Source organism: Vanellus vanellus (genome assembly GCF_965231255.1).
Source record: "Vanellus vanellus genome assembly, chromosome: Z".
NCBI lineage: Eukaryota > Metazoa > Chordata > Aves > Charadriiformes > Charadriidae > Vanellus > Vanellus vanellus.
In genome coordinates, this window is record NC_138908.1 from 59,757,092 (window position 1) to 59,772,650 (window position 15,559).

General features: G+C 40.7%; 1 protein-coding gene across 3 annotated transcripts; it reads left to right on the forward strand.

Moving 5' to 3' along the window:
* Window positions 1-319: 319 nt before the first annotated feature.
* On the forward strand, window positions 320-14,516 carry MAP1B (microtubule associated protein 1B; the record flags this gene model as incomplete). Of its 3 annotated transcripts, none has more annotated exons than XM_082497857.1 (5): window positions 320-460; window positions 4,759-9,942; window positions 10,147-11,269; window positions 13,402-13,640; window positions 14,361-14,516. In XM_082497857.1, exons 1-5 carry the CDS (start codon window positions 329-331, stop codon window positions 14,514-14,516), a joined length of 6,834 nt encoding a protein of 2,277 aa, XP_082353983.1. In that variant the 5' UTR covers window positions 320-328. The 3 variants fall into 3 exon arrangements, with proteins under 3 accessions (XP_082353983.1, XP_082353982.1, XP_082353981.1); XM_082497856.1 differs by having other exon boundaries at window positions 4,759-9,877; window positions 10,133-11,269; XM_082497855.1 differs by having other exon boundaries at window positions 4,759-11,269.
* Window positions 14,517-15,559: the final 1,043 nt, after the last annotated feature.

A 15,559-nucleotide genomic window follows, 5' to 3' on the forward strand; every position in this document is an offset into this window, starting at 1 on the left:
CTTGTTCATTGAAAATACTATTTTTGTCATTCAAATTTTGTTCTGTTCTGCTTGCTCCTTGGTCTTTTTTCTATGTCATTAGTTTAGTTTATTCATCAGACCTTCTCTCTGCTTGCTTCTTCTCCATCCTTTTTTCCCTTTTGCACCTTTCTCATTGACTTTTGTAAACAGCACTGTAACTTCATAATGTTTCCACATTTCTGGGAGACTCTGGTGCAAAATACATTTTGCATTAGGAGAGATAACCTGTACATTCTCAGCAGAATGTAGAAACACATGGTAACTCCCATTATTGATGTTTTCCTCTCCTTCACTCTAGGTGCGCTTGATGATCACAGATGCTGCAAGACACAAGCTCCTTGTACTAACTGGACAGTGCTTTGAAAACACAGGAGAACTCATTCTTCAGTCAGGGTCCTTCTCCTTCCAGAACTTCATTGAGATCTTCACGGATCAAGAGGTGTGTTCAGAAAACTGTCTTCCATACATTGTCATGTGATGGCAGAGGTTTCTAGAGGACTAAAAATGGCCCTCTGTGTTGTTAGAGTTAGCACTGGTAGCCTGATGCTTATGCTCTTTACTCTTCATTATAGGCTTTCTTTCAAAACATTTATTTCCTTTACTGTAGATTTGATGTAAATTCCTTAACAAAAGAATTGTGTTTTGATTTGAAGAATTAAATTGTAAATTCCAGAAACAGAAAATCAAGGAACCTTTTGACAATGGAAGGAGATACTGTTGTGCTTGAAATATACAGGTTTTTTATCTAAGGTGCACATACAAAACAGTCAAATTAATCTTGACACCAGGTTCTTGCCTGGTAGCAGCTAAGTAATAGGTGACATTAAATAAGACAGAGGCTGTCTGTTGGAATAGCTGTAGTTTTTTGCACCACCTCCTTGCTTGGTTTCTTTATAGTAGTGTTTAAAATTTTGCCAGTGGAATCTGTAAATCTTATGATTTCTGCATACCAAAGAGATAAGTATGAAGTATACCGGTATTTAATGCCTTTTGTTTCATGACTTGTTATTTTGCTGTCTTGCTTAATGTACTGTGTCTGAAAGCTCCCATAGGGCAGGAACCCATAGTAAACAAGCTGTCACACTTAATTTGGCTGCTGTGTAAAGTACATATTTAAATAAACTATATGGCTGCATCCCTAGGAGTTTAGCTTCCAAAATTAATTAGGAGCATGTCAGTGGACTGAGATTTGAAAGTTCAGCACTGAAAAAGCAAAGTTTGCATGAGGTCCAGCGTGACCTTATTGTATTCATTTGATCCTATTCTCAAAGCCTCTTTGTTCAGCGTGTGGTTGTAGGGTTGGGGAAAGAGCTGGATTCCTGCTCTCTGAAACACGCGTGATGCCTAAAACTCACTGGCAGAGTTACTTCTCTATGAAATTGCAAACCCAAGCTTCTTGCATCTCTGGCTAATTAGCGACACATAATTACTTTATGACTACATGCAAAACCAGCTGCAAATCCTACTGTTACTGTTAGGAAGCGAAATTGTTGGCTGGAAAGCAGAGGGGTGGTGGTTGGTCAGGAATGACAGCCGCTGAGGCATTGCAGCAGTGGTGGGCGTGTAGGGCGCACTCCCGTGGGCTATGAGTAAGGCTGACTTGGCTCGTCCCTGTGGCTGGCAGCAAACTCAGCAGCCAGCCAGCATAGTTCTCTGAAAGTGTTGGCTTCAAACCTCTTGTTTCTGAAGCCTTGGGCTTTCACTGCTTCTACAAGATTTCACAAAAGCAAAGGAAAATCACATTTGCCATACTGCAGTCTGTGTATGCGATGTTTTTTAAGGGGTCCCATTACCGGGAAATTTTTAGGTGGTCTACAAATGGGAAAAAAGGTTAGAAAAAAGGGCTAGGAAAAAAGTGGTTAGTGCTTTTCTACGTGATGATCAGGAGAAAGAATTCCTGTGCTGTCCAGAGCCTGGTGGACTTGGCAGTGTTAGGTTTATGGTTGGACTCAATGATCTTAAGGATCTTTTCCAACCTAAGCGATTCTATGATTCCATAAGCATGTAAGGCTTGATGAGTACTGTGTACAGGTGGTGTTTCTGGTCTCTGTGCATTTTTACTTCACTGTACCAAACCTATGGTCATGGGATGTGCTTACAAATAAGTGAATACCCTTTGGGGAGGTACTCTTAGGAAGCCTAATTTAGAAATGCATCTGTAGCCTGCAGAACTCCCTGCAGGCAATGCCTAAAAGTGATGTTTTCAACCTCTCCTGTGCCAGAATATTGAAGATATCCCATTCCACTGCCTCTGCAACAACAGCTATCAGAGGAAGAACTTTCTTTTTACCTTTGTGGTCCAGGATAGCAAACAATCTTGTGTTTTCTCTAAGCAGCCAACTTGCTGTTTGCCTTCACAAGCTGTGACAAGTTTAAAACTTGACAATTCCTCAACAGATATCTCTCAGCGCTTGAAAAGATGATCGGGTTCACAGATACATTTATTTTCTCCCAGAGTGACTTTGAATCCAGAGAAGAGAAGAAGCAGTTACATCTCTGTTATCAAATAGCGTAAGCAGTGGAACTGTTGATATCCATTTGAAATGCAAATCCATTGAGGCCTTTTCTGGGGCATTTCTGAACTTGCTATTCCTAACAGATATGATCTATGCCTGGAATAATTGTTCTCCAGCTTTTCATTGGCCTGTGCTACTGGTGGCTTAACACTGTCTGCATTATGTGTGCCAACATTTAGGAGCAAAGAAAGTCAGAATTTGAAGCAGAAATCCAAATATGGTATAATATAAACTGGAGAGGCCTAACCCCAGACCTTGGCCTAGTATATATTTGTATTTGTGTATTGACATCTGATTGTTTTTTCTAGCCAGAAAATTGGCCCTACATGAGAAACAGTCTGTACTCAATTTATCTCCTTATGTGTGCCACAGACTTGGATTTATTATGCAGAGGAAGTGATCTTTTATTACTTTTGTCTCTCCCTTATAATGTATTTTCAACCCTGACCAGAGACACAGCATAGGAGTATGCCTGAGATCCTAAATCTATCTCAGAGCTGTGGTCTGTGCCACCCTTCTTTTCTTATTTCTGCAATACAAAACAGGAATATTTCTCCTATTTTCCTTATCTTTTATCATTTTCAGCCTTTTCTCCTTTTATTTCGTTTTGCTTTGTTTTTTTTCTTTGCTCCTTTTCAGACAAAAGGTGAGATTTATTTATACTCCTGTCAAATGGTTTGGATACTAAATAAGGCTGAAAAAGGAGGATAGAAAATATTTATTTTCTGCTTTATTTAGGTATTGGTTGGATTATTTTTGTTCGGATAACAGCCACTGCATCTTTGTTGGGTTTTATTTTTGGTAAATGCTGAAAATAAATTATGCAACACAAAGAAAGGAAGTGAGACATACACACACAGAGGCCCAAAGAGATCTACTGCAATCAAACATCATTAATTTTTTATTTATTCATTTCTTCTGCTGATTCAGCTTGTGGTCCAAGACTTTCAAATTATTCAGCTGTAGCATAATCTATATCATCTTTATGAAAACCATTCTTACAGCTTGAACTGATGATTGAGTCTCTGCAAAGAAGGTTGTGGTATTTTGCATGACACTATGCTGGCATATTTTGCACTGACATTTTATGTCTGAATTACTTCTTTAAAGAAGTTGTTTACATAATTTGATCATCTCTTTGTTTAGAGCAAGTAGAACAGAAATGGGTTAGATTTAACTTGTCAGTAAAACCAAAAAAAAATCAAATGAAAGTATCTGTGGAACTGAGAGAATGTAAAAAATATGTCATACTCTTTCATGTTAGTTTGTCTACGAATCTGGGACCATGAAATACTATTTTTTAGTTCAGACTGGAGCAGAACAACAGTTCTTCATACAATGACATAGAACTTGTTTTCTGTGCCTTTATTTCAGCAGCTGGTTTTGGTACTAGCATGTTACCAAATACTGTCAAAATGAATTGAGCTATTCTAAATTTCAACTTTTGTGGTTCATGAGTTTAAAATTAAAATAATGGCAAGAGCATTTTTAAACCTAACACTTTTTTTTTCTGGCTCTTTCTTTAGCCCTGTACCTCATAGTCTCAGAAATACAAAACTTGTATCTGTTTGCATTTCTGAAGCAATAACTCATTTCTTAGTGTTCTGAAAACTCTGCTACGGTCAGTCATGCTAGTCTGGGAGTGGTGCTGGCTTTTCAGGAGCCAGCCTGCAGAAAGGACTGCAGTAATGATGGTATGGTGGAATATATCCCATCAGAGAAAGGGTGAGGAAGGTGGCTGCCCCTGGGAGGATGCTGACCTCCTCTGGATTCCAGTTACTCTCTGCCCGTTAAGAGAACGTGCTTGGTCCCTTAGATATTTGGCTGGCTCTTCTGGATGGACTGGAGCAGCAGGGAGACTCATGAGACAATGGTAGATATAGTGGCATTTCTGGCAGTGTTACCCTCGTAGTCCTCATACCCTCTCAATATAAAAGCTTGTACCATCCTCTAAAAGGTGGAGGTGGGAAGGGGGAACTTTGGGGTGCTGTCGTCCTCTGGGCAACAGGGACCAGGAATAATGTCCTTCTTTGTAATCAAAAAAATACAGTAGTAAACTAATTGTGATAACAGGTTCCTTCTAGGGACAAGTACTCACCAGTGCAGGAGTGAACGAAAAAGTTTTTATCTATCTGATCAGAAAATATTATGTTCTGACATTATTTGTCATTAAAAAATGAATTTACATGCATTTTCTTGTGTTTTTGCTTTACAACCCTAGATTGGTGAATTATTGAGCACCACACACCCTGCCAACAAAGCCAGCCTAACTCTTTTCTGCCCTGAGGAAGGAGACTGGAAAAATTCCAACCTTGACAGACACAACCTTCAAGACTTTATTAACATTAAACTCAACTCAGCTTCCATATTGCCTGAAATGGAAGGACTCTCTGAATTCACAGAGTATCTGTCAGAATCAGTAGAAGTGCCATCACCCTTTGACATTTTGGAACCTCCAGCCTCTGGAGGCTTCTTGAAACTCTCCAAACCCTGCTGTTATATTTTCCCAGGGGGAAGAGGGGACTCTGCATTGTTTGCAGTGAATGGATTCAATATGCTTATCAATGGAGGATCAGAAAGAAAATCTTGCTTTTGGAAACTCATCCGGCACTTGGACAGGGTAGATTCCATTCTGCTCACTCACATCGGAGATGACAACCTGCCAGGAATCAATAGCATGCTTCAGCGAAAAATAGCTGAACTAGAAGAGGAACAGTCCCAAGGGTCTACTACCAACAGTGACTGGATGAAAAATCTGATCTCACCTGATTTAGGAGTTGTATTCCTTAATGTACCTGAGAACCTGAAGAACCTGGATCCTAGCTTTAGAGTAAAAAGGAGTGTAGAAGAAGCTTGTTTTACTCTCCAGTATTTAAATAAACTGTCTATGAAACCAGAACCTCTTTTCAGAAATGTGGGGAATACCATTGACCCCATCATTTTATTTCAAAAAATGGGAGTTGGCAAGCTTGAGATGTATGTGCTTAATCCTGTCAAAAATAGCAAAGAGATGCAATATTTTATGCAGCAGTGGAGTGGTAGTAACAGAGACAAAGTTGAATTCCTGCTATCAAATGGCCAAGAACTAGACATTCCATTATCCTACTTCACCTCTGTCTCATCCCTGATTGTGTGGCATCCAGCTAATCCCGCAGAAAAAATAATCCGGGTTCTGTTTCCTGGAAACAGCACTCAATATAATATTCTAGAAGGACTAGAAAAACTCAAACACCTAGACTTCCTTAAACAACCAATGGTTACACAAAAAGACCTAACGGGGAACATTGCTAGTCCGGCTGTGAAACAAGCAAAGTTGAAACAACGAACAGACAGCAAGGAGAGTCTCAAGCCTGCTGCAAAGACACCACCAAGCAAGCCTGTCAGAAAAGAATCTAAAGAAGAAACATCGGAGCCTGTGAAGCCTAGTCCAGCACTGGAAAAGCCTCAGAAGTTGGAAAGCAAAGAAAAAGCTCCAGTTAAAAAAGAGAAACCAGCAAAAGTGGAGACCAAACCTATAGTGGCAGAAAAAGACATAACAAGTAAAGAAGAGCAATTACTAAAACCTGAAACTCCTGAAAAACAAGGTACAGATGTAAAACCAAAAGTGTCAAAAGAGAAGCCAGTGAAAAAGGAAGTCAAAGCAAAACCTGAGGAAAAGAAAGAGGAAAAAGAAAAACCAAAGAAAGAGGTTTCTAAAAAAGAGGAGAAAACACCCATCAAAAAAGAAGAAAAACCCAAAAAAGAAGAGATCAAGAAAGAAGTTAAAAAAGAGGTGAAAAAGGAAGAGAAGAAGGAAGCAAAGAAGGAAGTAAAGAAAGAAGCTTCACCAAAGGAAGCTAAAAAAGAAGCTAAAAAAGAAGAGAAGAAGGAAATTAAGAAGGAAGAAAAAGAAGCCAAAAAGGACATCAAAAAGGTTCCTAAAGAAACAAAGAAGACAGCTACTCCTTCGACTGAAGCCAAAAAGCCAGCAGCAAAGCCTAAACCACAAAAGAAGGAGGAACCTGCTAAAAAAGAAGCAGTACCTGCTGGAAAGCCAAAGGAGAAAGGAAAAGTTAAGACTGTGAAGAAGGAGATCAAAGTCAGTGGAGCACAAGCTGCCCTTGCAGCAGTTGGAGTTGCTGCCACAACTGTAGTGGCTGTAGCAGCTGCAGAAATTACAGCCAGTGGAAAGGAGCTTGAAGCGGAGAGATCCCTTATGTCTTCACCAGAGGATTTAACAAAGGATTTTGAGGAATTAAAAGCTGAAGAAGTAGAAACAATAAAAGAAACAAAACCTCAAGTTGCACTTATAGAAGATGAACTGAAACTCACCGACACAGTACAAAAAGAGGCCTTTGAAGTACAGAAAGAAAAATTAGATAATGAAGGACCTGCCGAGTCCTCTGATGAAGGCATAACTACCACAGAGGCTGAGGGTGAGTGTGAACAGACACCTGAAGAATTGGAACCTGTGGAAAAGCACAGGGTTGATGACAACGAAAAGTTTGAAGATGAGGGAACTGGCTTAGAAGAATCATCTGAAGCAGGAGATTATGAGGAAAAGGCAGAGACAGAAGAAGCTGAAGAACGAGGTGAAGATGAAGAAGAAAAGACACCACTGGAGACCACAAAAATGTATATGGAGGAAGCAAGAAAAATTGGAGAAAGCTCAGAAGATATGATGGCTGAAGCAGATGCTAACATTAAAGATGAAAAATATACTGAAAAGGCAGATTATGAGGCATCAGATGAACGGGCTGAGGAAGACAGGGAAGAAGCAATAGAAAAAGCAGAAACTGAAGAGACTGAAGAAGAGGAGGAAGACAAAGCAGAAGACATCAGAGATGAAGAGGAAACTGAAAAAATAGAAGCTGAAGAAGATTATGTGATGGCTGTGGTAGACAAAGCTGCAGAAGCTGGTGAAGTTGAAGAAAAATATGGCCTGCTCATAATTACACCAACAAAACGCTCAGAGCCTCAGTCTCCAGCAGTTGAACCAGCCTCTTCTATCCATGATGAGACGTTACCTGGTGGTTCAGAAAGTGAAGCCACTGTTTCTGATGAAGAAAATAGAGAAGATCAACCTGAAGAATTCACTGCTACTTCAGGTTACACGCAGTCTACCATTGAGATATCCAGTGAACCAACCCCAATGGATGAAATGTCGACACCCCGAGATGTCATGAGTGATGAAACTAACAATGAGGAAAGTGAGTCACCCTCTCAAGAGTATGTGAACATTACCAAGTATGAGACATCACTGTACTCTCAAGAGTTTGGCAGACCTAAACTTTCTCCACTTCCAGATGCATTTAATGGATTATCTGAAGGATCCAAAACAGAGGCCACAGAAGGTAAAGACTATAATGCCTCAGCTTCCACCATCTCACCTCCTTCTTCATTAGAGGAAGACAAATTCTGCAAATCTGCATTCCAAGATGTATACCGGCAAAAAGAAAGTGAAATCCAAGGCACTGCTAAATTAGAAATCAAGGAACCCCATCAAGAAGATCTTGGTGGAAAACGTAGTCCAGCCAAGAGTCCAGCTGACAGTTTGTCCCCTCCATCACCTGTTGCCAAAACACCACTGAGTGAACGTAGTGTGAACTTTTCGCTCACTCCCAATGAGATCAAGGTCTCGTCTGAGCCTGTCCCCATTGCTACGTTGCCTGATACACATCAAGAAGTTGCTGAAGAGCACTGTGCAAGCCCTGAAGATAAAACATTAGAAGTAGCATCTCCCTCACAGTCTGCTCTTGGTAGTGCTGGCCACACACCTTATTATCAGTCTCCTACTGATGAAAAGTCCAGTCAGCTTCCCTCTGAAACCAGTGAAAAGTCAACAGAAGCTCCTGTTAGCTTTGAATTCAGTGAAGTCAAAGATGAGTCTGCAAAACCCAGAATAAGCCCTATGGATGAGCCTGTGCCAGATTCAGAATCTCCTATTGAAAAGGTTCTCTCGCCCCTGCGCAGTCCACCACTGATAGGTTCAGAGACCACTTATGATACGTTTTTGAGTGCTGATTTAAAGTCTCCCCCCAGAGATTACATAAGTCCATCGGGGGGGAAACCTGAAGAAGAAAAATCAGTTGTTCAAATGAGCCCATCTTCTGAAGCCAGCTCTGTGGGTCTTTTCCGAGAAAAACAAGAAGAAAAAAGCATGGAGTTTATGGTAATTAAGGACAGCTTCAGCCTAGAAAGGAAAATGGAAGATACAGAACCCAGCAGCTCCCAGTCTTCACTGGTCTTGGATGAGCGGAAGTTAGCAGGTGATCTCTCACCTACTCAAATAGATATCAGTCAGTTCGGCTCTTTAAAAGAAGATACCAAAATGTCTATTTCTGAAGGCACTGTTTCTGACAAGTCTGCAACTCCTGTTGATGAAGTTATAGCAGAAGACACCTATTCCCATATAGAAGGAGTAGCTTCTGTCTCTACAGCATCTGTTGCTACTAGTTCATTTCCAGAACCAACTACTGATGATGTATCTCCTTCTTTGCATGCTGAGGTTGGATCTCCCCACTCTACCGAAGTTGATGATTCCCTTTCAGTGTCAGTTGTACAAACACCAACAACTTTTCAGGAAACAGAAATGTCTCCGTCTAAGGAAGAGTGCCCAAGACCCATGTCAATTTCTCCACCAGACTTCTCACCTAAAACTGCAAAATCAAGAATGCTGGTGCATGATCACAGATCTCCTGAGCAGTCAACTATGTCAGTAGAATTTGGTCAGGAGTCCCCTGAGCAGTCTTTAGCAATGGACTTTAGTAGGCAGTCTCCAGAATATCCTACTGTAGGCACTAGCACACACCATATATCTGAAAATGGGCCAACAGAAGTAGATTATAGCCCTTCAGATATACAGGAGCCTACTTTTGCACGGAAGATTTCCCCTGTGGAGCACTCATCATACTCTCAGGAGAAAGATATTTCAGAAATTATTTCAGTTTCTCAAATTGAAGCTTCATCTTCAACTTCATCAGCTCATACACCTTCCCAGGTCACTTCACCACTGCCAGAGGAAACTTTTTCAGGTGCTGTTCCACCCAGAGATATGTCACTACATTCTTCTTATACCTCAGAAAAGGTGCAGAGCCTAGGAGAAAAGCTGTCACCAAAGTCTGACCTATCTCCATTAACTCCAAGGGAATCTTCTCCTCTGTACTCTCCTAGTTTTCCAGATTCACCTTCTGCAATCACAGAAGCCGTGACAGCTAGTCACACACCTTCATTGTCACTGCAAGTGTCCTCTGTCAAAGCATTTGGTTACCAGGAACCCCTAACAAAGCACAGTCCAGAACCTTTACTCAGCCCAGAAAAGGAAGATTCGGAGAAAAGCAGCAGGTCACCAGAAGAACTTAGTTATTCCTATGAGGCCACAGAGAAAACTACTAGGTCACCAGAGGATATTAGCTACTCCTATGAGGCAGCTGGAAAATCTACTAGATCACCTCAGACCACGGATTATTCCTATGAGACAATTGGGAAAACTACTAGGTCACCCGAGGCCAGAGATTACTCCTATGAGATGATTGCAAAAAATATGAGGTCATCTGAGGCCACCGATTATTCCTATGAGACAACTGAGAAAACCACCAGGTCACCTAGGGCCACAGATTATTCCTATGAGACAACAGGGAAAACCACCAAATCACCTGAGGCCACAGATTATTCCTATGAGAGAATTGCGAAAGCTACGAGATCGCCTGATACTGTGGATTACTCCTATGAGACAACAGGGAAAACCACTAAGTCACCAGAATCCATTAGCTACTGCTATGAGACAACTGGGAGAACCACCAGGTCACCAGATGCCATGGCTTACTCCTATGAGACAACTGGGAAAGCCTCCAGTTCACCTGAAGCCACAGATTATTCATTTGAGACAACAGGGAGAGCCTCCAGGTCACCTGAAGCCACTAGCTATTCTTATGAAGCAAGTGCATATTTTACTCCAGGAAAATCGTTAGCAGAATCCCGTCAAGACGTTGACTTATGCCTTGTGTCCTCTTGTGAATATAAACATCCGAAAACTGAACTTTCACCTTCATTTATCAACCCAAACCCCCTTGAGTGGTTTGCAAATGAAGAACAGTCCCAAGATCAAGAGAAGCTATTAACTCAGTCCGGGGGAGCCCAGCCACCTTCTGGGGGAAAGCAGCAAGGGCGGCAGTGTGATGAAACTCCTCCCACATCTGTGAGTGAGTCTGCCCCATCTCAGACTGATTCAGATGTTCCCCCTGAGACTGAGGAATGCCCTTCCATCACTGCAGATGCTAACATTGACTCGGAAGACGAATCAGAGACCATTCCAACAGACAAGACAATTACATACAAACACATTGACCCGCCGCCTGTCCCCATGCAGGATCACAGCCCTTCCCCTAGGCACCCTGATGTTTCCATGGTTGATCCAGAGGCTATGCCTGTTGATCAGAATTTGGGTAAACCTTTGAAGAAGGACCTCAAAGAAAAGACAAAGACAAAAAAGCAGGGTACTAAAACCAAGTCGTCTTCTCCTGTTAAAAAAAGTGATGGCAAATCAAAACAAGTGGCTTCACCAAAGCCAGCCATAAAAGAATCTTTAGACAAAATTTCCAAATCAGCTTCTCTAAAAAAGAAGGAATCTGTGGAGAAGTTAACGAAAAATATATCTTCTCCAGAAGTGAAGTCTCGAGTAGAAGAGAAAGATAAGGACACCAAGAATGCAGCAAATACAACAACATCCAAGTCAGCAAAGACTGCAACTACAGGTAAAGACAGATAGCAGTTCCCTACTGTTAAGATTTTCCTGTTTCAGTGAAGTCAGTTTACCTTTATATCAGCTGAGAATGCGGTTTGTCGCAGATTCCCAAAGAAAGTCCAGGTTTTAAACATAAATCCAGCATGTAAATCCTGTATTTAAATGTATGAAATTAGTTTTTGTAATCTGAGAAACTTGATGTGTCAGTTTGCTTAGACGGTACATAAAATATAAAGGACTTAATACTACCTGTCTAAGCTGTTAACCAACTAAAAGAATTAAAAGTACCACTTTTGCAGGTGAAGTGAAATCAGTAGCAAAGTGAACCACTTTATTCATTGCAAGAAACAAGTAGGCACAATTCTTTTAACATAAATTACTGCAATTTAATATTGTGGAAGGCAAAGGTACTACGAACCATTGGATGCTCTTATTACTTTGCTGGATTAATTTTAAAAGGAGTATTTTAAAAATATATAAGAATACTAAGAGCTCTTTCAGTGAACTAAGCAGGTACATCACATAATCCGGTTAAAGTCTTATGCCATTAGTGATGACTAAGCATACAGAAAGTTAATGTAATTTTGAATGACTGCTGTGTATTCTAAGTAGTAATAAAATATGAATTAGATTACTGGGGAGGCACTGTGCTAATCTGTTTTTTCCGGCAGATCTTGTTAGAAGCTGTTTGGGGGATAGTTTGATTTTGCTGTTGTCAGGACTGATGTTCTGTTGAAAGCTTTTTTACAAGAAGCAGGTCTAGGATTCGGTACAAACAAACCAGCATTCAACTGTCTTTAGCTTCCCCATTTGAAGTGGTCCAGTGTTCTGTTCTCACATCATTGTTTGCGTGTCTCTGTTAGTAGATGTGTTTCAAAGCAGCAGTATAGTTCCTCATGCTTTATGTTTCTCCAGCACTTTAGCTCTATATGAGATTCGTCTTCCTTAAAGCATACTTCTCAGGTATACAGTAGAGCAGAAGACAAGGCTGTATTTGATAATAATATCTAAGTGTAAAATGTAACGTCTAATATTCTACCCAATGTTGGTATCCACAGGTCAGAAAGGTGTATCACAGATTTTTTTATGATAAAAGATGAAAAAAGATTTTGTAACGTAACCAATAGTAAAAACTCTCTAATTCAGGAAATCTTATCATATCATGATGCTGATTTGGCATATTGCCCTCTCATGAATGGCAGGACGTGCTAGAGAACTGTAATGGGCTTTCCTGGCCTTACAGCATGTGACCCTAAATAGAGTGTATTGCTCAGATAATTGTTTACTAAATGTCATCCTTTCTAACAACATGAGAAGGCTGCTAGAACATAAATGGTGATCATCTGGATAAAATTACTGGTTGAATCCTGATTTTCAGTTCACACCACGATCCAGTGCGTAGCAATGGCCACTTTTTTGGGTAGTATTTTTAAACTTGGAACTTCCTTTTTACTGAAGCTCTTCTCAGAAGAAGTACTATACTATGTACAGCAGCAAAAACATGCTGCATCCTACTTTTTGTGATAAGTGGCTAATTTGTATATGCAAATAACAATCCAACGGGCAAACAAACACTTGTTCTCCGTTCCCTGAAGTAATTGCATTACAATTTTCTCTGTCCTCCCAAGTTCCTCTTTGCCCCTCTTTCTGCTCAGGTGTTCCTGTAAGGCAGTCTGAGCATATCAACGGCTACCATGTCTTGCTATGTGCTGATACCCCAAATCTCAGGACTGCTTCAAATCTACAGGGCTCCCTGTGTGACCCTAGGTTTTATAGTTGTGCGTACCTGAGACGTTCAAAAAGCTATACTTCTTAACCCGGAAAATAATACCATTTATTGAATGGTAATTCAGTAATCACAGCCCTGCATAGTAATTGTTGCATAATAGTAGTATATTACTGTTCAGTGGATTTTTGGTTATGTGGTAGTGAGGTTTTATTGTATTATGTAGTTACAGTGATTCAGGTTTTTACTCCCATTACAATTGCAATTGGGATACAATAAAGCTGGAACATGTCATTAGATGTAGGAGGGTAATGCCATAATTGGACGCATCTCACCTCAGTGGTTGTAACAGTAATTAATAAATGGAAGATTTTAACCCATCTGTGATGTATTCTTTTGTTGTTTGATTTCCAAAGGACCTGGGAATACTAAGGCAGTAAAATCTACGGCAGTGCCTCCAGGACCTCCAGTGTATTTGGATCTGGTGTACATTCCCAACCACAGCAACAGCAAGAACGTTGATGTTGAGTTTTTCAAGAGGGTGCGGTCATCCTACTATGTTGTGAGTGGGAATGATTCTGCAGCCGATGAGCCAAGCAGGGCTGTTCTGGATTCCCTGCTGGAGGGCAAGGCGCAGTGGGAGACTAACATGCAGGTAGGCTCCTCACTAGTACCTTTACCTGGAAATCTAATCTTCTCTGGGAAGCAACTACGGGAAGCCAGAGGGCCTCTGGAGTGGATGGTGGCTGCCGGGGTATAGGGTCCCCAGGCTGGATGCCTCGTTTCACTGGTGATGTGAGAGAACACTCAAGTGAAGCACAGAGCTGCATCGCACTCAGGTGCTCCCCCATTTCTGGCCCTTCTGACCTGTTCCCCCCTCCAGCTGGGAGCTCATTTACAGTGTCATTTGGCTGTTTCATCTTGTTACTATGACATATACGGTCCAAGTTTGGAAACGTTGTGGTTTGTAAGTAGGAGAGAAAAGGGAATGTTTCATGGTTTATATGTAATCACGTACACTTGGAAACTTCATGCGCCTTTCCATCATGATCAATAAGTAAACAAAATATTTGGCCATAATCTGAAGAGCTATCAGTGCAGACTACAGACTGCTACTTCTCTGGAAAGCTGCATCTCAACACCTTACAAAACCAAGGTTTTATTTTTATAAACTACCTCTTTGCAGTAATTTTACCTTACCTACATGTTTATTTATTTCCTTTTATCCACCCATTTATTCTAGTATTTATTGCATAAAGACCCATTCCTTCCAAAAGGGAAACGTACTTGTTGCAAGGGCTTCTTACAAGGATATTTTTCTTATCACCTGTTTCTGTTGTCCATTCCTCAGAACTTCTCCTGTTTTGTATTGCAGGTGACCTTAATCCCAACCCATGACTCAGAAGTGATGAGGGAATGGTACCAAGAGACCCATGAGAAACAGCAGGACCTCAACATCATGGTTTTGGCAAGCAGCAGCACTGTTGTTATGCAAGATGAATCTTTTCCCGCATGCAAGATTGAACTGTAAGAAAGAGACCATGCACCACAAGATTCAACTTTGTTTCCAGAAATTCTTCAGTTCAAAAACACCTTTTCTAAAAATTCAACCCATCTATTCCAACTGCTGAACTACATACCTGCCAAATGCTATACTGTGTCATGGTGATGCAAGTCACTAATATTTTTCAGTCTTTGCTGATTGCTAAGGGAAATACTAGTATTCCCATAGTAGGGTTCAAATTACTGTGAAAATACAGATCCAGTTTCATCTCCACTGAACGTTTGGAAACCATGCACTAGCAACCCCAACTGACTTCTGCCAGGTGGAGGCATTTGCCCTCTAAAGAAACACAAAGAGAGAGAAAGAGAGAGAGGAGTAGGAGGAGAAAGTAATAAATAATTAGACCTGCATTAGTCTCACGGCAATTGATGTATTGCTTACTGAATTCTGCTTATGCTCTCACTTGAAAATAAAGCTTTAAATTTGTATCAATCTGAGCTATCGCAAAGGGGATCCTTTTTTTTATAGAATTAAGTTGGCTGTAAAATAAAAAGAAACAGAATGTGGCTAGGAAGGTTGTACAACCTAAATGCTCATCAGCAGTTTTCCACTTTAATTTGAACTCTGCATACTGACATACCATAACAATCATAGGCCAATTATGCACATAGTCTGCACCCCATCCAGAAGTCTGTAACCTTTCAACATGCAGAATTGTTGGTCTAAGGCATGCTCCCAGTGAAAGTCCACTCACTCCAGCCAGAAATGACCAGTCCACATGCTTGAACACCCATGTCCACTGTCGATTAACTGAAGCAAAATACCAAAGCAGTTGGGAGTACATACAGTAGACAATTTGCCTTAGAAAGTGACTTGAATGTACAAAGAAACTTGATGCACTTATTTTTTAATGATGAGACAGCAAATTTATAAAACATCTGTGTAGGATCATAGTTACACCAGTAAAGAAGTGTGAGTGTGCATGTGCGGTACTAGAAACCTATCTGACTGGTCAAACGGCTTGGTGCTATGAATTACGTATGTTAGTTATGTGAACACTTCATTGATGC